The 24,620-nt window shown below is 34.6% G+C and overlaps 1 protein-coding gene across 12 annotated transcripts in view; it reads left to right on the top strand.

Moving 5' to 3' along the window:
• Window positions 1-24,620, top strand: part of DENND4C (DENN domain containing 4C) — a 110,550-nt gene that overhangs the window by 28,865 nt on the left and 57,065 nt on the right. For all 12 annotated transcript variants that reach the window (XR_014056239.1, XM_081498712.1, XM_081498781.1 and 9 more), the window contains exons 2-12: window positions 121-442; window positions 1,583-1,835; window positions 2,768-2,837; window positions 4,755-4,924; window positions 7,764-8,002; window positions 8,906-8,972; window positions 10,033-10,091; window positions 10,981-11,125; window positions 13,974-14,149; window positions 21,449-21,549; window positions 22,129-22,347. Coding sequence is in view for 11 of the 12 variants with exons in the window: in XM_081498712.1 (XP_081354838.1) it covers window positions 138-442; window positions 1,583-1,835; window positions 2,768-2,837; window positions 4,755-4,924; window positions 7,764-8,002; window positions 8,906-8,972; window positions 10,033-10,091; window positions 10,981-11,125; window positions 13,974-14,149; window positions 21,449-21,549; window positions 22,129-22,347 (1,804 nt within the window). In the remaining variant the exon portion in view is untranslated. The remainder of the gene's footprint in view (window positions 1-120; window positions 443-1,582; window positions 1,836-2,767; window positions 2,838-4,754; window positions 4,925-7,763; window positions 8,003-8,905; window positions 8,973-10,032; window positions 10,092-10,980; window positions 11,126-13,973; window positions 14,150-21,448; window positions 21,550-22,128; window positions 22,348-24,620) is intronic.

Below are 24,620 nucleotides of genomic sequence, written 5' to 3'. Positions count from 1 at the left end.
CCAACTGGGGAGTGTGCTGGTTAATTATTGTTAACTCAGGAGTATTTTAATTAAGTGAGTTAGGGTAAGGCATTTCATTTAATCGATGTATTTTTTTCTCTTTCTCTCTCTCTCTCCCAGGAAATTTAGTAGCAGCCATGATAGAAAACAAAGGGCCAAGAGTGGTGGACTACTTTGTTGTGGCAGGTCTCACTGATACATCTACTCTTCTGGATCAAGAAATAAATCGTTTAGATACTAAGTCAACTGGACCTAAAGCTCCAATTACAGACATTGCAGTTATTAACAAATCAGCTGGGGAAACAGTACCTGAAGGTTACACCTGTGTTGAAGCCACTCCATCAGGTCTCCAGGCAAACTTGAACTATGGCAGTCTGAAAAGCCCAGAACTGTTTCTCTGTTACAAGAGAGGGAGAGAGAAACCACCCCTTACTGACATTGGGTATGGTGACTTTCTTTTGCTGTAGTGAAGGGAATAAAATTTATTTAAGGTGCACAGGAACAGAAATTTTAAAATCTTTGATGGTTCTATTATTATTTGTTACTTCAAGATCAAGTGTAGTAAGATATTATGTACCTCTGTCCATCCTCACTGAATTTCTCTGCATTCTACTGAGTCATTAGATTATTTCCTTTCAAAAGAATATTGAAATGAAGGATTAGAGCCTGAAATGTGATTTCATTTCTGTTTGTACTTATCAGGTAAGTTTATTAAACATAAAAGAACAAAAAGCTATAGTGAAAGTATATTTTTAAGGAGCTGGTTAGGTTATGTGATGAGGGTTTGCAAAGCCCTGAACTCATTTAACAAAAGCAGGCAGCAGCAGCTAGGATTTAGATCATAATTGTGTTGACCCTGTAGATATGTTTGCAGAAAGTTGATATCTAACCAATACTAAGTCATCTTATCCATGACCATGAGATGACGTTTTATTTATTATTGTTGTTGATTATCGCTGAGTCATGTCCGATTCTTTGTGAACCCATGGACGGTATCCTGCTAGGCTTCTCTGTCCCCGATATTTCCCAGGTATACTAGAGTGGATTGCCATTTCTTACTCCAGGGATCATCCCAACCCAGGAACCTGCGCTTCCTGAATTACAGGCTCTGTACCGCTGAGCCATCAGGGAAAGCCCTTTTTATTTATTAGCTCATCTGTAATTTCTTTAAACAGTATTTTATAGTTTCAGTTGAGGAATTTTTAAAGGGAAAATTTTGAGGAGAATTATGAAAGTAAATTTTGTGAAAACATCTGAATATTAGATAAAACTTCTAAGAATTGACCTGAGGATGGTTGGAGGAGTACCTCTCTTTTGTTTTATGTTTCTTATAATAAGCAATAAAAAAAAAAAAATTGTTTGATCCTATTTACACTTCTGAAATTGTGTTCTAACTGTTAAAAAATAGTAGTTAAGAGATTTATAATTTCCAAAGTAATAATTTTAGTTTTGGTTTTTAATTAAGTTTTGGGAAACAACAGGGGAGACCCAAAAAAAAAATGTATTTTGTTATCAAGGAGAAAAAACTAGTGTTAACCTGACATAAGTTTACTTGTCAATTTTTTTTTTCCCTCCCATACAGAGTTTTATATGATGGGAAAGAAAGGCTTATTCCAGGATGTGAAGTGATCCAAGCCACACCCTATGGTCGTTGTGCCAATGTCAACAATAGTTCAACTACTTCACAAAGAATCTTTATCACTTATCGAAGGGCTCCTTTAATTCGGCCCCAGAATTCTTTGGCTGTAACTGACATCTGTGTTATTGTAACCAGTAAGGGAGAAACCCCTCCCCATACTTTCTGCAAAGTTGATAAAAACTTAAATTGCGGAATGGTAAGAATAAAGTTTCATTTCCAAAATTTCATATGAAAATTAAGAAAAATTTTTTGAATTCCTCTTCATCATTTGGCTTATTATTTACTCTCAGTTTATATTTTCATGATTAAAAAAACAATTTAGCCTTCTAACTTTCATGGTTCATTGTAACTTAAAAAATCCTTAATTATTTGATGTTTTAGAATAATTTCATCCAGAAAATAGATACTTAAAGTAAGGGGTTTTTTTTTTCTTGGTATGTGCTAATGCATCGCACTAATGTACAGATTTTAACTAGCTTTTGGGTTTCAGTGTTGTCTTCAAGGACAACTTCAGGGAGACTAGGTTGAGATACTGCTTATATTTATTTAATTATCTTAGATATTATAGTTTTCATGCTTATTTTAAAAGGGTTGTAGTGAAAAAGAAAAATACAACATATGCATTGGATTTACAGTTTTTTATGACCCTAAAGTTTACTGTTGAGTTATGTTTATTTTGAAAAATATTTTAAATCAAACTGAAAGCCTAAATGATAGTCAGAGCTGACCGATGCACCCAAGGCTGTTAGTCAAGACCAGTTTGACTCTGGAGATAATGACTTCATAGCATCTAGTGGCCCCAGTCTTCCCTAGTTTGGGCTCAGCATCCACTCCATTTTGTGCTATTTCTTTCAAATAGAGGCAGCCTCTGTGTGATTACAGAGTTCTAAACTTTTTGAAACAACCTCACATCAGTTTAATTTTTGTGGCAATGTTTTTTTTATTACTCCTTTTCTTCTAGTGTTTTCAGTTTCATGCTTTGTTATATTGTATACTATACAGTCTGTTTGATAAGCATGTTCTAAATAGACTTCCCAGAAGAAATAATCAAAATCTTAAGAAGACATTCAACAAAATCAATTGATTTTCACTCTTTTGTCTTTTTAAAACCTAATTTATATTTTACAGTGGGGTTCCAGTGTGTTTCTGTGTTACAAGAAGTCTGTGCCTGCTTCTAATGCTATAGCATATAAAGCTGGTAAGTAAATTTGAAAAAAAAAAAGGTTTCTATTACTATAGGAATTGTTACACACTAACATTTGGTTAGAAGAGACAGTGTTTGCTCCCTTATACAGTTTGTGGAATTGATCTATTCATAAATTGAGTTAATTATAACTTTAGCATGTAAAGACATAAGTTTTCTTAAATTCATACTACAGGATATATTAATATTACCCCTTACCAACAAAAATACACTGTTAATTGAACAGAAAATTTTATTCCAAACAAGCATTTGTGGAATAAACATTCAAACTGTTAGTCTACATTAATAGATTTAATAGTTCAGTGGAAAATGCTTACTCTCTGACCTTTTTATATTTTGACAATCAGAAAGGTGTCAAACTGCATCTTTACTTCTTATATATCTCCTTCTCTTATCTCTGTGTGTCTGATTTGAAACCACATGTTACTTGCCATGAGAGGTGGACTTGCTTCCTTTTTCCCTTGTTGCAAAGAATCAGCTATATGGAAGAGAGGAGGGCCTGAGAACCTTTTCTGCCATGAAGTGTTTGAGAAATCTATCGTCACATTCTTACTGCACAGTAAAGTGTCAAGGGCTGTAAAGATTTAAGTGTGACCTCTTCATCCCACCGGTATGGTGGGATAAAAACTGAAAATACAGGTATGCTCCAGCTGTAAATAGAAGAGATACTGGAATACTTCTTGGTGAAAAGAAGCAGTGTCATTACTTTTTGTCATGCACAATTTTTGGAGTAGGGTTTTACTTTAGGGAAGTCAGGCAGATCCATATATGAGAAATCTTAATTGTCCTCATAAAGACATCCATATTAATGAATCAAACCATTTAATTTATAATATGAAAATAAAGCAACAACTGACAGTTATAAATTTTAGTATCACTTTAAAATGTAATACTGTTAATATTGCTGTAGTGTGTCGATTATATGTGATTTCTTTAAATTTTTTTTGAGGTGTAAGTGTCACTTAAACTTACAAAATTAACTTATAGAAACAAATTTTGTGAAACTGTTCGGCATTTGATATAAGACATACATATTAGAATAAAGACTTTTGGAGACTGAATTTGGACTTAAAATTCAACTGCTGATTTTCAAATGTTTAACCTAGAAGTGTCTGTGTATTAGAGATATTAGAGACTAATGTACTGATGCCGTGTAGCTATTTTATTCTGAGGAGGCTTTGTTAGGCTTCTCAGAGTGCCCCCCTCCTCCTGCTTCCTTTATCTCTCATACTTTGTACTTAGTCACAAGAGTCTCTATCTCATTTACTTTTCATCTTGCGTTCATTTTACACTGCTGCTCTCTCAAAATAAGTTTAGGGGCTAAGATAATTTCTAGTGCCTTGGCAATACTGTCCCTTCCCCGAGTTTATTATTATTATTTTTTTTATAGGAGGCTAACTGAAATAGTTGGTAAATTTCCCTGAATGTTTCTTGCATTCTCTAAGATGTTGGCAGTATGCAGGAAAGATAAATTAATGGTTCTGTTAAATAGAGTTTTAACTAAATGTATACTGAATACATTTTAGTGTTATAGTGAACTCTAAGTCCATGAGTAAAAATAAATGTTAAATTTGTTATTCTCATTTCTGATATGGCAAGAGAAAAGTTGATCTTGAAATTTCACACATAAATATTTCACATATAAAAGTTGCTATTAAAATATCCTATTAGTATGTTTTACATATTAATAACTATTTAAAAGTAACTCTTGAAAAAAAATTGTTGCGTTGCCTAGTAGTCCAGTGGTTAGGACTCTGCACTTGTACTGCTGTGGTCCTGAGTTCATTCCCTGATCCAGGAACTAAGACCCCACAAGTTATGCAGTGCAGCCAAAGAATGAAAAATAAAAAGAATAAATAAAATAAGGAATCAATGGATAAATAAATTATCATTATCTTCTTTCTCCAAAAGGTTTAATTTTTAGATATCCAGAAGAGGACTATGAGTCATTTCCACTCTCAGAATGTGTCCCTCTCTTCTGCCTTCCGATGGGAGCTACTATTGAATGTTGGGATCCCCAAAGCAAATACCCACTTCCAGTTTTCTCAACTTTTGTTCTCACAGCTTCTTCTGCTGAAAAGGTATATGTTTTCCTTTTATTAAACAAATTTTGCCCATGTTTTTAATCCACAAACTGTTTAATATGAGCTGTCTTATTTGAATGTTAGGATCCTATTTGGACACAATACATTTTTTATTTAAATTTTGTACTGTAATGCCCAAAGTGAGAACTCAACGTGAAAATCGGAATCAGGATACTGATACCACTGGAGTGTTCTTAGAATCAAATATAAAGTCTCTGGAGAGATACTGCCAAAACCCAGGACTCAAGATGAGATTCTAGTAAAAGATAGAAGACATAGGTACCATAGGAAGAATCAATAAGACACAGACCTGGAATATACCTTTAAGGTATTGAAATGATAGAATGATAATATCAAAGATATTATAAATTGAATATATAGTTGAAATATTCAAGACCTAAGAGAGAAGCTCAACACGTCAAAGAACAGGATATTTTGAAAAATGAATAGACAGGTTGGAAAAAGAAATGTCTAGAAATGAAAAATACGATCCTTAAAACTAAAAATTTAATCAGTGGCTTAAACAGCAGGTAAGTAATGCATGAAGGAAGAATTAATGAAGTGGAAAATAAGTTACCTTGAATGTGGCACAGGAAAACATAAAAGGAGTTTAAAAATGTAGAGAATAGAATCAAAAAGGCCAATAGATACTTAATAATCCAGAAGGAGAGATTAGAAAGAGGAGAGGCAGCATTTTAAGAACTAATGGTTGATTGAGAGTTTTCCAGGGTTGATGAAAAATTGAGTTTTCAGGTTAAAGGTGTACTCTGAATCTTAAGGAGAAAAAATATATATAACCACTTATTTTCATGTTATAGTAAAACCATGGAATACCAAAGACAAAAAACATCCAGAAAGGAAAGAGATATTTATTTTGAAAGGAATCACTATTAATTGCTGATTAATTTCCCAACAATAGCAGTGAGGGTCAGAAGACAAATAATAGATTAAAATTGAGGGAATAAACGAAGGTGGTTTAAACAGAATGCAGAAAGCGTTAGCCATGAAAGAAAAGGTGAATAATAGGACCTCATTGAATTGAAGGACACCTGTTCATTCAAAGGTACCGTTAAGAAGGTGAAAAAGGAAAAAAAAAAGGTGGAAAAGGAGAAAGTAACGTGATACAGTATGTGTTTCACAAGGGTCTTGTTTTCAGAAAATTTAAAGAACTTCTACGTTGTCAACAGGATAAGAGATAACTCTGTGGCCCGACAGTTATATACCTGAGCATATCCCAGGAGAAATGAATGTATATATTCTCCAAAGTACATGTATATTTGTAGGTTCCAAAAACTCAAAACATGTATAAACAGTAATAATGACAAAGAATAATCATTTAAAATAAAAAAGAAATGGCAAAAAAAAAATATTAGGAAATAAAAAGTAAATAAAACTACAGATCTAGTGGAAATTTAAAAATTGGAACCTCTCATAGGATATTTGATAGAATACTCAATTTTATTGAAAAGTGTAACTGACAGAGGCTGACTTTTGTGAAGCAAACAAAAATGCATCTGTGTCCATGAGCAGCCTTCATGTTTTCAACCACCGTAAGATGATAACTAAGGTTAAGTGTCCAGCAGAGTGTCTGGAACATAGTAAAATACTCAGTGAATGAAGGCCAATACTGTATTGACTGGATTGCTTACAAGTAAGCTAACTCTTTAGCTTAATAATCATTTATAGTTTCTCACTTTGAAAGCAATAAATATAAATGAATTTTTAAAGATCTTAAAACACTTGAGTTACCAAATATACCTTGACTAGTAGAAAACAACAGAGCCTCTTTGAGATGCTTTTGTCATATTGCTTGTTATAAACCTTTGAGATGACTTTGAAATAATTGTATCCGAGAATGTTGTTTGTAAATTCAAGGGTAAATATATAATTCACACAGACATATATATGACATACATACACATGTATATACATACACACATATATATATATAAATAATGTTAGAAGATTTATAAAAGTGTCATTTATCTATTTTCAGTTACAAGACTTATAAAAGTATCACTTATCCATTTTCAGAACTTTTTCATCACTTGAAACAGAAGCTTCTTCTAATCCTACCGTATGTCCCTCTTTTCTACTATCTGTCTCTACCAGTTTGTCTATTCTAGGTAGCGTATATAAATGGAATCATATAATATTTTTCTTCCTGTGTCTGGCTTGTTTCACTTAGCATAATGTTGTCAAGGTTTGTCTATGTTGCAATATTTTTCAGAATTTGATTCCTTGTTAGGGATGAATAATACATATGAGTATGTGACTGTATATGAATGTATATACAGTCAGCCCACTGTATCTATGTATGCCAAACCTGTGGATCTGGAGGGCTGATTGTACTACTCATACATTTTGTATAAGGAACTTGAGCATTCATGGATCTTGTTATCCGCTGGGGGCTCTGGAATCAACCACCCTTGAATACTGAAGGACGACTGTACTACATTTTGTATATCTTTTTGTATATTTTTTGTATATTCATCTGTTGGTGGACGTTTGGGTTGTTTCCATTATTTTGGTTATTGTGAATAACGCTGCTATGAACACTGGTATACAAATATTTGTTTGAGTCCCTGCTTTCGATTGTTTTGGGTATATACATAGATGAATCATATGGTAATTATTTAACTTTTGGAGGAGCTGCCAACTGTTTTCTACCATAGCTGCAACCATTTTATATTCCCATCAGCAGTGCTTGAGTTTTTTTTTTTTTTTTTTCATTTATCTGTCATATGTACTCTAAGCAAATATTTGTTTTGGAATAGAGAGAGAAATTAAGTTTTAAAAAACACTCAAGTTTTATCATGAAATTCTTTTACTCTAGGTATATGGAGCTGCAATCCAGTTTTATGAGCCCTACTCTCGAGAACTTCTAACAGAAAAACAGCTTATGCAGCTGGGCCTGTTGACACCTGTGGAGAGAAAAATGGTCTCTAAATCCATCAATTCAAACAAATGCATTTGTTTACTCTCGCACTGGCCTTTTTTTGAAGCTTTTAGAAAATTTCTCATGTTTATCTACAAACTTTCTGTGTCTGGACCACATCCTCTTCCCATTGAGAAGTATGTATGATGATTTGAAGGGTGTCTGATGGAAAAATTGGTTGTATATATATGTACATTTCATTGTTTACCTAACTTTAAGCGTAAAGAGTTGAAAGTGAAGGAGAATCACAGTCATCCTACTTTTTACTTGCTCGCTTCTTCACGGAATCCCTGACTTCAAATTTAAAACTGAGGAGTGGTGGTGAGAATGATCACATAAAAATGTGAGAATTCTTTTGAGAATTCAGCTAAGAAACACACACGTTGCACTGTGTGTGTTCTTCCTGCTCATTCCCAAATAACCAAGAGAAAAATAGCTGTTCATGCACACATACCCCAACCAATCCAAATGACCATTTAAGGTTAAAACATCTCTAAACTGATGTAGAAATTAAAGGTGCGGTAATTGAGACTTCCCTGGTGGCTCAGACGGTAAACACGTCTGCCTACAATGTGAGACTCAGGTTTGATCCCTGGGTCGGGAAGATCCCCTGGAGAAGGAAATGGCAGCCCACTCCAGTACTCTTGCCTGGAAAATCCCATGGACAGAGGAGTCTGGTAGGCTACAATCCATGGGGTCACAAAGAGTCAGACACGACTGAGTGACTTCACTTTCACTTTCTTTAATTGATACTAAAGGAAGGTTTTGGTTTTAGTGCTGATTGACCTCTATATGTTTTCCCTTCAATTTGTAATTCTCTTTGTCATGGAAATGTTTTGTGAGCCAGAAAAGTAGATGTGGCATCACTGTCTTTTTAAAATCACATCTTTTTTGACTTCTAATGGCACATTGACTTTTGTTATTAAGTTTTAGGTAAGTGGCTTTGTCAAATCCGGGATAATAAATTATATTTAAGATCTGTTAAAATCCATGAAGTATTTTAGAAAAGTAATTGTCATTATTTCAAAATTTTTTTCTAGGCACATTTCACATTTTATGCAAAACATCCCTTTTCCTTCACCTCAAAGACCAAGAATCCTGGTACAGGTAATCAAAAAAGAGTATGTTTGAGGGGAGCACTGTATATGTGTCCATTCCAATCATTGCAGTGTGGACTCTATGGCCCTTTGGGTTTGAGGTAGAGCAAGATGCTTCCATTAAGTCCTTGAATTCTTATATTTTGTATCTTTAACGAATACTCTTTTGTACTTTTTTTTTTTTAATTTAGGGTATACAGAATTGGAATAATTATAATACTTGTTCATGACATCATCATTGGTCCATTTGTGGCCTAAATTTATGTAGCTGATTTTAATAACATAATACCCAGAATTATGTTGAGGGCAAGTTTTTAATATCAAAGTGACTTATTAAATGTGAACTCAGTTATGGTTGGAGGGCATAAGTAAAGTTGTCTGTAATAGTGCTCTTCAAACTGTCTTTGTTAAAGGACCAGTTTCTTTTTTATTTCCAGTCAATGGCAGACCTATATAAGCATATAGCTTGTGACATAAGCAGTCAGTATAGACATGAACAGGTCTAGACCCTGTCCAAAGACATGAGTTCACTGATAATGTAATTGGATATGAGAGCAATGTCGAATTGCCATAATAGTTTCTAAATCACTTTCTCTGTATATACTATTTCTTCCTAAACCGATAACATTTTATAGACTGGCACTTTGAGTAGCTCTGATCTATAAAGGCAAGCTATTTAAACTTTTTTTCTAAGATGGTTACCAACCTTGTATAGGATAGTCAAGTATTGTTCATCTTGAATGTATTTTAGTTCAGCAAGTATTAATACATATTAAGTAACTGCCAAATATAGAGTAAATACATATAAGGCTTTTAAAAAGCAGTTACTTTTTTTTAAACAAGTGTATTTTAATTGACTAACAATCAAAATTCATTTGATTTAATCAGTTAATCATAAAGAACTATATACTTCTAAGTAAATATAGCTGTTGTTTTATATTTTAGTACATGGTTCCAAAACTGTATCAGTCTGCATATTAGACAGTTTTCCATGTTACCCTTGATATAAATATTTAGATTTCAAAATTGGCTTCGTTAATTTATCTTTTTTTTTTCTCTCTTTTTTTAAGCTATCAGTCCACGATGCATTAATATTATCACAACCAGTTTCTACACCTTTACCACTAAGGTAATTAATGGTATATAAAATAATACATTTATTCACTTGGATCAGAATGCTTTAAAATATTTTAAGAGTTAGTATAATAGAGCTGTGCTATTTTTACAAACTAAGAATAGCCTTAATGTTTCTAAGTTTGATAGCTGGTTGGATGGCAGGGATCATTCACCATTTTAAAAATGGAACACTTAAAGAGAGTTGCAAGATCGGATGTGGGGAGTATCTCCCTCTTGCTCTCATCTCCCCTCCCCATATCCAGTTTATTACTAAATATTTCAGGTGAACTGACTTTACCTCCTAAAATGTCTTGAATCTATTAGCTTCTCTTCATCTGCATTGCTAGTCCAGGCTTAGCATGGCCTTTTACCTGAACTATTTCATTATGAACCTCTTAATTGGCACTCTTTGCTCTTGTTTTTCAGTTTTTTATTCACACTGCAGTGTGTCTTTTTGAGAATGCTAATATAAAGTTGTTGGAGAATGCAAATATTTTTATTTGGGGCATAATCTCTTACTGTATTCACCCCTTCCTTTCCTATGCTTTAGTCACAATATGTTTATTTCAATTCCTTGAACATGGCAGGTGGTTTTTCTTGCCTCGGGAACTTGGCAAATGTTGTCTCCCCACCAACCCCTACCTTCTTTCTTTTGTGCTCCGGCTCAAACAGCTGTTCTTTAGGAAGATCTTTCCTGATAAATGCCCCTTTGTTTTTGAAGGATGAGTTTGAATCATTCTGTCATACCATCTCATTAAGTTTGCTAGTTTTCAGTGATGACTAAATCAGGACTTGAGGTTAATATTATATTCTCAATTTATTAATATTCAGAGAATAATTTAATAAGCAAATCTTAATACCTTTTGGTGAAATAGTTCATAATCTTTTCTCTTCTTTCCTAGTGGAGCTAACTTTAGCACCTTGTTAATGAATCTGGGTCCTGAGAATTGTGCAACACTGCTGCTCTTTGTTTTACTTGAGAGTAAGATTTTGCTGCATTCTCTGAGGCCAGCTGTGTTGACTGGAGTAGCTGAAGCTGTTGTAGCTGTAAGTATAGAATTTTCTTTTTAGTACAGAATTCTTGAGAGAATTTTTACTCTGAAGGGAAATTTCCTTCAATGAAAGCAACTTTGAAATTACCACTAAATGTTTAACATAAATGTTATAGAGTGGCAAAGAGATAATATAAAGAAAAAAATAATTTGTATTGAGAGAAAATTTCAGTTTCTAATTTTTCATATCTTGGAGTTCTTCAAAGAAACTATGATTACATAAAAATAGAACTTGTGATTGAAGCTTACTCTATTAAATGAGAAGCTCTAGTCAATTTCAGCTGCCCTAAAATTGTGGGCATGACTAATTTCTCCCAATTTGAACCTTTAATCACTGTGGGCCAGTAACATACAGGAAAACCTAGGTGATTGTTAAATAATGTACAAATGCTTTACTGTTGTGAAAAGCATAAATAAAAATTCAAGTCCTCTCCTGTTGTAAAACCTCTTGATGGCGTCCCATTGCAATTAGAAAGAGGTCTGATCATTAGGGCTTTATAGGTCCATAGTGTTGAATTTTGGATGTTCCATTTCTCTGTCTTCCATTATTTGTTTAATTTAAAATGGTTGACTCTCCTCTCTTCCCTTCCCCATTTTACTGTCATGGAGGTAAAGATCTAGGTCTCTTTTTCACTCCTATGTCCTCAATACTTATTACAGTTAAATAGCATGGAGTAAACACTCAGTAAATACTTGTTGAATTGACAAATGGGGTATGTCTCCAAGATCTTAATCTGGTCAAAGAAATGCTGCTAGGACTGAAAATACTACTAACTATTTGAGATGGTTCATGGGGGACAAAGATCCTAGTTACATACTTATTATTCCAAACCTCCCCAGTTGCATGTAAAAGCAAAAGTAGTTATAACATGAAAATATTTGTTAATGAACTGACTAATTTTAGAAAGTTCCCACTCAAATATTCCTTCCTATAAAACTTTAGGGATTATCTACTGCCCTCTGTCTGAATCTTTGTAGTTTAGTCTCTTGCAATGTGAACTTGGAAATCCTATTAAAATGCAAGATTGCTTGAAATTTATGTAACTGATATTGCTTGCAAGACTGTTGATAAATGAGGATTTGATAGTAAGGCAACTTACCATTTAAAGAGAAGAAAATTGAAAAGAATGGTGACAGGATAAATTCTGCAAAAGGAGAATGATTTTAATATCAAAGAATATTGAAGAGTTGGAGCCTTATAGCAAGAATTGGTGGAACCAGTGAGTGTTTTTGTGAAATTGACTGTATTTTTGATTGTGCTGCAAAAGTCAAAGATGAAGATAAAGATGTTGTATTTTGTTGTTCAGTAGTTTTATTCTGAAATTTCTTACATGGTTGGAGGTGTAACGTACCTTTTGTTGAATGGAAGATAGTCAGTTTGCACTGGAGGAAATCTGGAGTCCTTGCAAGGTCCTTTGCAAGCAGTTCTGTCCCTCTGCTCTCTGATCTCATTTTCAACTTCTCTCCCTTTTGCTCACTCTGCTCCAGCTGCGCCGGCCTGTGCTACCCTTGGAGCATATTAGGCAGTCTTCACACCATACGGTCTTTGCCCTCACTGTTCCTTTTCTTCAAAGTGCTCTTCTCCTAGATATCCCCTTGACTAAATCCCTTACCACCGTCAAGTTTCAGCCCAGTGTCTCTTTCTTAATAAGGCCTACCTGGTTTGGCCTGTTAAATAATATAGCCTACTTTCCCTCTTTCCTCTCTACTGTTCTAAACTCTTAATGCCTTTACTTGGCTTTACTGTTTTTTTTTCCTCATAGCACTTATCACTCTCTCACATGGCATATCATCTATTTATTATGTCTTCTTTTTGTTTTCTCTCTTCCTGCTAGACCAGGTGTTGGTGAACTATAGTCTTTGAGTCAAATCCTAGCTGCTGCTTGTTTTTTGTAAATACGTTTTACTGGAACATAGGCCATTTATTTATTTATTTCATCTGCTTTCATACATGGAGGCAGAGTTATTTGTGACAGAGGCATTATGGTGTGCAAGCCATAAAATATTGCATGACTCTTATCCATGAGGGCATGGATCTTTGTTTTATACACTGGTATAGCCCCATCATGTAGAATAGTTTTTGGTACATGTTAAGTGCTCAATTGCCAGAAAGCAGGTAAATGATTGAAGACAGAATTCCAATTTTATATAATCATCTGGAATAACTGGCAGAGGTAGTAAATGCTATAGGTAATTATATGGGGTGAGTAATGATGGATAAGGTGACAATTGAACTAGACCTTGAAAGATAGCAAAGATTTTTATAATAGAGGAAAGATTTTGTCATCAGTGATTAAAATTTTAATATTAGTTGAAGTGGATCATTTTATGTTTATTTGGGCAGTTAGGAAAATTTTTTGTTGAAATTTTTAATTGACTGTTACTCTTCACAAAATAATCATTTAAGTTTTTTGTTTTGTTTAGCTCTTGGTGTTCTTAGTTGAATTTTAATCAGAGATTATCTTGAAATTTAACAGATGGATGAAATGCATCAGTTAAAAATCATGAATTTGTTTTATAAAATTTCCATCAAGTTTTTCGCTTCTCTCACTTTCTCCATAAAATAGGAATGTGGATTTTCTGTAGACAGTAGAATTAACGTTCAAAGAGCTGTTAGCATTTTAATTGTGCTTATGATCATTGTCATGCCTAAAGGTTTTAATCACATTGGTTCATAGGATTAACCTGTAATGTTTTATAGTCATTTATATTTTGGAATGAAGTTTAAAGTGAAAACTAGACTTCAACTGCCTTTTAACGGTCCCTTTCAATAATATTAGTTAATTGCATACTTCTCATTGCAAATTTAAAAGTTGGTTAATTTTTTAAAACTTTTTTCCCAGATGATCTTTCCATTTCAGTGGCAATGCCCATATATTCCCCTTTGTCCTCTTTCACTGGCGGCAGTGCTCAGTGCACCTTTACCATTTATAGTTGGAGTTGACTCAAGGTATTTTGATCTTCATGACCCACCACAAGATGTTGTTTGCATTGACTTGGATACAAACATGTTATATCTGTAAGTTGATTCTTTTTATATTATCTCCCTTTGTATTTTTCTCCACATATAATTGTAGCTCATTGAAAGCATATACAAATTGCTACTTTTAAAAGTTGTTAATAAGTCTGCATCTTCAATTCAGTGATTCTCAATCAGGACAGGTATCAGAATCCTGAAATGTTATGTGGTTTGAAAAAGAATGTGTTCAGTATTATAATAGTTTATATTGGATAATAATGTTAACAGTAGGCAGGAGATGTTTATGTTTATCAGAAGATAATGTGGATTCTTAAAAAGGGGAAACCCTACTTTCAGAGCTCAAGAGATATGCTGCTGCTGCTGCTGCTAAGTCACTTCAGTCGTGTCCGACTCTGTGCAACCCCATAGACGGCAGCCCACCAGGCTCCCCCGTCCCTGGGATTCTCCAGGCAAGAACACTGGAGTGGGTTGCCATTTCCTTTTCCAACAAGAGATATACTATCTAGGTTTAATTCAGAATCTGTGTGTGAGTCACAGTATAGTGACCTTAGTCACAATATAGGGTAATATTATGCTGTTTCCTTAGTTCAAGATTTGAATTTTACAGGGATTGTAGAGAAATTGATACTAAAAATCAATCAAGGTTTGTGTTTACGGAGGTGATAAATTTGTATGGCAGTGGTGTCACTGAGGGTTCAGAGAGTAGAATATCATGCTCGTAAAAGCAGCTTCATCCATCCAGTTCTAGATGGATGTTTAGGCGCTCCCTCCACACCCCATCCCTCAACAACAACAGCAACAAAGTGGGAAAGAGCAGTAAACAGTGGAAGTTCCCTAGTGTAAGTGTCAATTCCAGATCCTGGAGTGCTTTTATTCTTTCCTGTTTGATATTGGTAGAAAATGAATAGAGGAAGAATTTGGGATGAGACTTCAGTGGTTACAGCAGTAGAATTGGTTTGGGAAAATAGGCTTGCATGAACCTGAAGAATAACTTAAGGAAGGAAGAAAACATTTGATGTACCTTAAAAAATAATTTTGAAGTGAATCTACCATTGTATTTTGAAAACTGTAATTGTGGTATTGTTGTAGCTCCATACTATGTTTGTTTGTTTATTTGAGCTTTCAGTACTTTTTAAGAATTGAAGTATAGTTGATTTACAATATTACACTATTTTCAGGTGTAGAGCATAGTAATATAGTATTTTTATAGGTTATATTCCAATAAAAGTTACTAAAGCTAATGGCTATAATTCCTTGTGCTGTACAGCAGTGGTCCCCAACCTGGTCCCCGCTGGTACCAGGGACCAGTTTCTTGGAAGATAATTTTTCCATGGACTGGGGGTGGGTGGAATGGTTTGGGGATGATGTGAGCAACATTACATTTATTGTACACTCTATTTCTAACCTAATGCTGCCATTAAAGTATCGGTCTATGGCCCAGAGGTTGAGGACCCCTGCTATACAGTATATCCTTGTTGCTTATTTATTTTGTATATAGTAGTTTGTGTCTTTTAATCCTATACCCTTATTTTCCCCCTTCCCCTTTCTTCTCTCTACTGGTAACCGTTAGTTTGTTTTCTATAAATGTGAGTGTGTTTTGCTGTGTTCATTTTTTTTGTTTTGTGTTTTAGAGTCTACATATAAATGATACCACATAATATTTATCTTTGTCTGACTCATTTTACTAGGCATAATATTCTCTAGACCATCCATGATGCTGCAAATGGCAGAATTTCACTCTTTTTTTATCAGTCAGTTCAGTTCAGTCACTCAGTTGTGTCCGACTCTGTGACCCCATGAACCCCTCGCAGTACGGGAGGCTTTCCTATCCATCATCAACTCCCAGAGCTTGCTCAAACTCATTGTCCATTGAGTCTATGATGCCGTCCAATTGTCTCATCTTCTGTCATCCCCTTCTCCTCCCGCCTTCAATCTTCCCCAGCATCAGGGTCTTTTCCAATGAGTCAGTTCTTTGCATCAAGCAGCCAAAGTATTGGAGCTTCAGCTTCAGCATCAGTCCTTCCAATGAGTATCAGGACTGATTTCCTTTAGGATGGACTGATTTGGATCTCCTTGCTGTCCAAGGGACTCTCAAGAGTCTTCTCCAACACCACAGCTCAAAAGCATCAATTCTTCGGCGCTCAGCTTTCTTTATAGTCCATCTCTCACATCCATACATGACTACTGGAAAAACCATAGCTTTGACTATACAGACCTTTGTTGGTAAAGTAATGTCTCTGCTTTTTAATACGCTGTCTAGGTTGATTATAACTTTTCTTCCAAGGAGCAAGCATCTTTTAATTTCATGGCTGCAGTTAGCATCTGCAGTGATTTTGGAGCCCCCCCAAAATAAAGTCTCTCACGTTTCTATTGTTTCCCCATCTATTCGCCATGAAGTTATGGGACCATATGCCATGATCTTAGTTTTCTGAATGTTGAGTTTTAAGCCAACTTTGTCACTGTCCTCTTCCACTTTCATCAAGAGGCTCTTTAGTTCTTTGCTTTCTGCCATAAGAGTGGTGTCATCTGCATATCTGAGGTTACTGATATTTCTCCTGGCAATCTTGATTCCAGCTTGTGCTTCATCCAGCCCAGCATTTCTCATGATATACTCTGCATATAAGTTAAATAAGCAGGGTGACAATATACAGCCTTGATGTACTCCTTTCCCTATTTGGAACCAGTCTGTTAATAATTTTTATTCATTTATCTGTTGATGGACACGGGTTGCTTCCATGTTTTGGCAGTTGTAAGTAGTGCTGCTATGAATAATGGGGTGCATATATCTTTTCAAACTAGTGTTTTCTTTTTTTCTGGATATATACCCAGGAGTGGAATTGCTGGGTCATATGGTAATTCTATTTTTAGTTTTTTGAGGAACCTCCATACTTTGCACAGTGCCACTACCAATTTACATTTCCACCAACAGTGTACGAGTGTTCTCTTTTCTCCACATCATTGCCAACATTTGTTATTTGTCTTCTTTTTGATGATAGCCATTCTGACAGTTGTGACATCTCAAAATTGTTTTGACTTTCATTTCTGTAGTAATTAGTGATATTGAGCATCTTTTCATGTGCCTGTTAGCCATCTGCATGTTTTTGGAAAGATGTTTCTTGCGTTCTTTCTGTGCATTTTTTTCATTGCATTGTTTGCTTTTGTGGTAATAAGTTGCATGAGCTGATAATGAGTTGTATTGTTTGCTTTTTTGATACTGCATTGTATGAGGTGTTTGGGGTGTTAATTCCTAGTTGGTCGCATCATTTGCAGGTATTTTCTTCTATTCCATTGGCTATCATTTTGATTTGTTGATAGTTTCCTTTGCTGTTCAAAAGCTTTAAAGTTTAATTAGTTCTCATTTATTTATTTTTGCTTTTATTTATTTTGCCTTAGGGGAGAGGTCCAAAAAATACTGCTATGACTTATGTCAAAGGGTGTCCTGCCTTTGTTCTCTTTTTCTTAGAGTCTTATGGTTTCAGGTCATATATTTAGGTCTTTAATCTATTTTGAAGTTTTTGGATATTTGGTGTGAGGTAATGTTCTAATGTCATTTGTTTTACCTGTAGCCCTCCAGTTTTCCCAGCACCAATTGTTGAAAAAACTGACTTTTCTTCATTGTAAATCTTGCCTCCTTTATCATAGATTAATAGATTGTAGGTGCATGGGTTTATTTCTGGGCTTTCTGTGTAGTTCAGTTGATCTATTTGTCTGGTGTTTTGCCAGACATAAAACATGCTGTTGCATGCTGTTGCTGGTGGGTTTTTTTTTTTTTTTTTTGCTGTTGCTGTTTTGATCACTGTAACTTTGTAATACAGTGGAAATCTGGGATGTGATGCTTTCAGCTTTGTTCTTTCTCCTCAGGATTGCTTTGGTAATTTGAGGTCTTTTGTGGTTGTTCATGAATTTTAGGATTACTTGTTCTATTTCTGTGAAAAATGTAATGATTATTTAGATGGGGGTTGTATTGAATCTGTAGATTACTTTGAGTAATATGACCATTTTAGTAATATTAATTCTTCCAGTTCAAGAAGAGCAAGGGATATCTTTCCATTTCTTTGTATCATCTCCACTTTCCTTCCATGAGTTTTCAGACTGTAGGTCTTTCACGTTCTTGGTTAAGTTTATTTCTGGATATTTTATTCTTTTTGATACAGCTTTAAATGGGATTTATTAAAAAACTTTCTGATAATTCATTATTACTGTATAGAAAAGCAACAGATTTCTGTCTATTAATCTTGTATCCTGCAAGCTTGCTGAATTCATTTATTAGTTCTAATAGTTTTTGTGTGGAGACTTTAGGATTTTCTTCAAAGGTTTTTTTTAATTGAAGTATAGTTGATTTACAATGTTGTGCCAGTTTCTGCTGTACAGTATAGTGACTCAGTGATACACATACATACATTCTTTTTTAATATTCTTTTCCACTATGGTATATCACAGGATATTGAATATAGTTCTCTCTGCTGTACATTAGGGTTTGTTTATCCATTCTGAATGTAATAGTTTGCATCTTCCATCCCCCAACTTCCAGTCCACCTGTCTCCCTCTCCTGTTCCCCTTTGTCAACCACCAGTCTGTTCTCTGTGTCTGTGAATCTCTTTCTGTTTTATAGTTAAGTTCCTCTGTGTTGTACTTCTAGGGTTTTCTATATAAAGTATCATGTTGGACACGACAGAGCGACTTCACTTTCACTTTTCACTTTCATGCACTGGAAAAGGAAATGGCAACCCACTCCAGTGTTCTTGCCTGGAGAATCCCAGGGACAGGGGAGCCTGGTGGGCTGCCATCTTTGAGGGTGCACAGAGTCGGACACGACTGAAGCGACTTAGCAGCTTAGCATCTACAAAGAGTAACAATTTGACATCTTCCCTTCCAATTTGGATGCTTAATTTAACAGGAAGGATGTCAGCTTTTCACCATTGAATATGATGTTAGCTGTGAATTGTCGTATATGGCGTTTATTATGTTGAGATTTGTTCCCTCTGTAGCCACTTAATTATTGAGAGTTTTTATGATGAATGGTGGTTGAATTTTGTCACTTGCTTTTACAGTGTCTGTTGAGATAATCACGTGGTTTTTCTCTTTCCTTTTGTTAATGTGGTGTGTCACGTTGATTGATTTTTTAATATTTAACCATCCTTGTGTTGCTGGAGTAAGTCCAACTTGATTGTGGTGTATGATCCTTTTTCTATATTGTTGGATTTGATTTGCTAATATTTTGATGAGAATTTTTGCATCTATATTCAAAGATATTGACCTGTAATTGTCTTTTTTGTAGTGCCTTTGTCTGGTTTTGATAACAGGCTATTGGTGGCCTTGTGATGAATTTGGGAGTGTTTCATCCTCTTTAATAATTTGGAATACTGTTAGAAAGAGAAGTTTGGGAGAATTTCCCCGAGGAACTGCCTGGTCCTGGACTTTGTTTTCTGGGAATTTTTTAAATTACAAATTCAATTTTAGTACTAGTGATTGGTCTGTTCAAAGTGTCTGTTTTTCTTTTGCTGCCTTTAGAATTTGCTGTTTCCCTTTAACTTCTGCCATTTTAAGTATGGTATCTCTTGATGTGGGTCTGTTTGGATTCATCTTGTTTGGGATCCTCTGTGCTTCCTTTACTTGGATATCTGTTTCTTTTCTTAGGTTTGGGGAGATTTTAGCTATAATCTCCTAAAATACATTTTTGATCCCCTTTTCTGTTTTCTGGTACCCCTCCCTATAAGGTGAATATTGGTGCATTTAACGTTATTTTTGAGAGCTCTCAAACTGTTTCCATTTTGAAAAATTTGTCTTTCTTTTACCTCTTGTTAGTCCCAGCAGTTCTCCAAACAGGCTTGTCTCCCCTGCATAGGATTCCTAGACTGGGGTGCCCTGCATTTGGCTCTTATTGCTCCCTCCCCTGGTTGGGTGTCTGCCTTATCATCTTCTTTTTCCTCTGAGTCCCCTCCATGGACACAGGTCCCAACTCAAATCACTTTTCTTTCCTTCCATGTGTATCTGTCTTATTGCCTTCATGGTACAGTAGTTCACCTGCCAGTTTTCAGTTAGTTTTTCATGAGAATTTAGTTTTCCATGTGTCGATGTATTTTCTGATGTGTTAATGGGTGGAAGTGAGCTCCATATCCTCTTAGTCCACCTACTTGATCAATCTTTACTGTGGACATTTGGGTTTACTTATCTCCTGGAAACAATGAACTACTTTGCAAGCACTAAATATTTCTTGTAGTACACATTTTGTTATTTTTTAGTAACTATCCCTGAAAAAGTTATTTCAAGGTTGCATATATTGTGGTGCTTTGGAAATTATTTTGAAATTTTAACTCAAAGATTTACCCCATTTTATTTGCTATTCTGAATAAAATAATACAGATTGTTAATTTTGCCCAGGCTTAAATAACTTCTATATAATTTCTATAGATCAAAACACTATTTCTAAAATAGTTCTTAATGTTTAATTATACAATCATGAAATGTTCTAGATACCAAAGAATTATAGAGAATAATGTAAATAATTCGCATGAATCTTCCACTAAGAGTCCAGATTCAACCAATACCCATTATATTTATACTAGTATAAATGACATTTTGTTTTGCATGCTTTAAAAGTTTTTACGTTTGTATAGTTTTCTGATTTGCTGTTTTACTTAGCATTTTCTATGAGGTTCACTTATGTTGGTACATGTAGCTCTACTTTGTTTTCAGTATTCACCAGTGTTGATGGCTATTTAGATTGCAGTTAAATTTTAAAGTATGGACATACTCCCTGATCATTATTATGCATATTTCTTTGAGTATATGGTTAATATACTCAAAAATATCCCTGAAATATATACCTAAGAATTGAAGATTCTAGCATGGATGTTCCTAAGTGATATTGGCTTGATATATAGCATTAGCTCCCAGTCATGGCTGGCACATAGTGCTTTCATCTTTGTAGAGTTTGTTACTATTTGTAACATATGTTACTGACTCTGATGTTTGTTGAGATTTGCTTCTAATAGGTACTTTGAAGTCTCAAGTCAGTTAAGTTTAACACTTAAAATATTATAATTCTAAAATGTAACTTGGAAACAAAACTTGTGTTGTATTGTAACTGTAGTTAATGAAAGTCTGTGTTGGAGGGTTAGAATGAGATGACAAAATTTGGCTGAGGTTGATTGAAATGAAAAGAGAACTTCTTGGAAATCACTTAAGAATTTAAATGATCATTTAAGAATGCAGATTCTTAAATTGTAATGTCAGTATAAATACCCTTTCCATTTTCTTTTTTAGTTTGACATAAGAATTTTGTTTAAGTAAAGACAGATTATAACAGACTTTATTAATTATGTTGTTATTTAATAGATCAGATGAAAAGAAGAACATGAACTGGAAGCAGCTTCCCAAAAAGCCATGCAAAAATCTGATTAGCACCTTGAAGAAATTGTATCCCCAGCTATTCTCAGGTAAATGTGAGGAAAAAAGAAGGGATTTTTTTTCTTTTTTTAACTTTTCGTTAGAGTATGGCTGATTAACAATATTATAACAGTTTCAGGTGAACAGCAGAGGGACTCATCTGTACATATACATGTATCATTCTCCCCCAAATTCTCCTCCCATCCAGGCTGCCACATAACTTTGAGCGTATTTCCCTGTGGTATACAATAGGTCCTTGTTTGTTATCCATTTTAAATATAACAGTGTGTAAATGTAGATCCCAAACTCCCTAAGAAGGGATATTTTTAATGAAAGAATGTATATAAAAAAATTCTTGTTAAATTTAAACATAATTTTGCTGTGTTTAATGGGAGTCTCCTTACAAAACAAATTCCAGTAGTAAGAAATTACTATTGTGGTTCATGGTGTTTTGAACATGTTTTCTGTGCCTCCCTGTTAGCCTCTGCCAATGATCCCTTCACATTAATGAGGAGAGGATTTTCAAGAAGTCATGGGCTTTATTTTGACAATTCCCTTAATTGTTGCATTATTATATATGTATAACATTATGTATTAATGTCATTTATTTCTCTTTCTTCACTTGTCAGTTCACCGAAAAACTCAAGAAGGTTCAGCGATTGAGATGACTCCAATTGAAGCAGATTTCTCTTGGCAAAAGAAGATGACACAACTTGAGATGGAAATTCAAGAGGCATTTTTGCGCTTTATGGCATCGATTTTAAAGGGCTACAGAACATATCTCAGACCAATCACAGAGGCTCCTTCAAATAAAGCTACAGCTGCTGATTCATTGTTTGACCGACAGGGTGAGTAGCATTGAAAATATAAATACTTTTCATTGAAATGAAAAAATTTTCTATTTGGTAGTACCACCAAGAAATATTTACTATATAAGTTATTAGAAATTTATATTAAAATATGGTGATCTCCTGTGTATTTGTAATCTAGTTCTGTGAATAGAATTTCTTTTAACTTTTATATGTTATTTTTTTCCTGAGAAATTTGAAATTGAAGGGGTTTAATTATGAAATGTCAAAGATGTTGCTTATATTTATAGTATTCTATGATCAGTTATCTCAGTGGAATGAAGCTGGTCATTTGCTTTTAGGTGTTTTCTCAACTTTGTATAATTTTTGACCTTATACATTCTTGGCTTTACAGTATTCTCTAACAAATAGTTTTTGGAATAAAGCCACCAGTTTTTAAAATTTTTTGAAAAATACAGCCTTGTTCCAGGGAAAAATACCATACTCATTCTCTTTAGTATTTGTAATTTTAGGAAATTACAAAGATTTGTGTTGGTATTCAGCAGCTCTTATATATATAGTGGCAAATTTACAGATACATCAGTATTCATAACGATAATTATTTTACATATCTATAGTTTGGCCCTGCAGTTATTATTATTTTTTTTAATCTGTATTTTCCCAATAATCCTTTTATCTTTTCTCATTTCTGATTTAGGACGACTTATCTCTCAAACATTTAGTTACCATTTACTAAGTCCAGTTAGTTATTATTTAGGGATATAGAGGAGTATAAAATCTAGCTCCTTGGGATACACAATGGAAAATAATTTAACATGTTTTAAGAAATAGAACAAATACTCAAGAAAGAGATTTTACATAATCATTCAGTGAGAGGGCATAAACATTCGGAAAAAGGAAACATTCTTAAAGATGAGTATTTTGAGAGACTTCGTGAAAGGAAGAGCATGACTTTAAAGAATGGATATAATTGCTATGATCAACCTAGACAGCATATTAAAAAGCAGAGACATTACTTTACCAGCAAAGGTCCGTCTAGTCAAAGTTATGGTTTTTCTAGTAGTCATGTATGGATGTAAGAGTTGGACTATAAAGAAAGCTGAGTGCTGAAGAACTGATGCTTTTGAACTATGGTGTTGGAGAAGACTCTTGAGAGTCTCTTGGACTGCAAGGAGATCCAACCGTCCATCCTAAAGGAAATCAGTCCTGATATTCATTGGAAGGACTGATGCTGCAGCTGAAACTCCAATACTTTGGCCACCTGATGTGAAAAACTGACTCATTGGAAAAGACCCTGATGCTGGGAAAGATTGAAGGTGGGAAGAGAAGGGGATGACAGAAGATGAGATGGTTGGATGGCCTCACCAATTCAATGGACATGAGTTTGAGTAAGCTCAGGGAGTTGGTGATGCACAGGGAGGCCTGGCATGCTGCAGTCCATGGAGTTGTAAAGAGTTGGACATGACTGAGCGACTGAACTGAACTTAACAATTATATTCAGATTCCGTTTTCTTGGCAAGTGGTGCTCACATGAGGCTCACTACTTCTATTGCAAATCTGCATGTGTACCATTTTTAGTACTCCTAACATTGACCCATGGGTTCAGGTGTTATCAGACTCATTCATTCATTATAATTTCCCCACCAGCCTTTCATTTAATTATATTAGTAGCCTTTGCTGATCATTGCCTAGATCCATTAGAAGAAAAGACTTCTTGTTACTGCTTGTCAAGAATAATTTATTTCTGTTTTATTGGAGCCTTTCTCAACTAAGTAATATATTTCAAGGTGCTCTAGTAAGGACAACAGCATGTGGAATTCCCTGAAGCATAACAGAAAGGCTGGAGGAAAAACTGACCTTAAAAACCATGCTTGAAATGGTGGATGCAAGCCAGATCATGTTGGCTCTTTTAGAAACAATGAAGGATTTCAGTGTTTATTCCAAGAGTAATCGCAAGTCAGTGAGGGATATTTAAGTAGATAATAGGATCAGGTTTGCGTTTGTAAAACAAACAAAAAAACCTCTTTGACTTCTCTGCAGAGATTCAATTGGAGGCACCCAAAGTATGGATGTACTTATTAGTTGATTAGTGCATTGGTTCAAATGAAGTGACCTGGATTATTTGATAGCATGAATGGAAAAGTGATTTTTAGGATGTAAATTGAATAGAGCTTGGCAATTGAATATGGGATGTAAGAGGGAGATGTCAAGAATGACTTGGAGCTTCATGTCTTTAACAACCAAGTGGATGGTTTATTGTTTATTTAAGTGCCCTTTATTGAGAAGAGAAATGGCAGAAAGGGGAAGGATCT

Source organism: Giraffa tippelskirchi, chromosome 1, assembly GCF_054371585.1.
Source record: "Giraffa tippelskirchi isolate mGirTip1 chromosome 1, T2T-mGirTip1v1.2.pri, whole genome shotgun sequence".
Taxonomy (NCBI): domain Eukaryota; kingdom Metazoa; phylum Chordata; class Mammalia; order Artiodactyla; family Giraffidae; genus Giraffa; species Giraffa tippelskirchi.
This window is presented reverse-complemented; position numbering and strand designations above follow the sequence as displayed.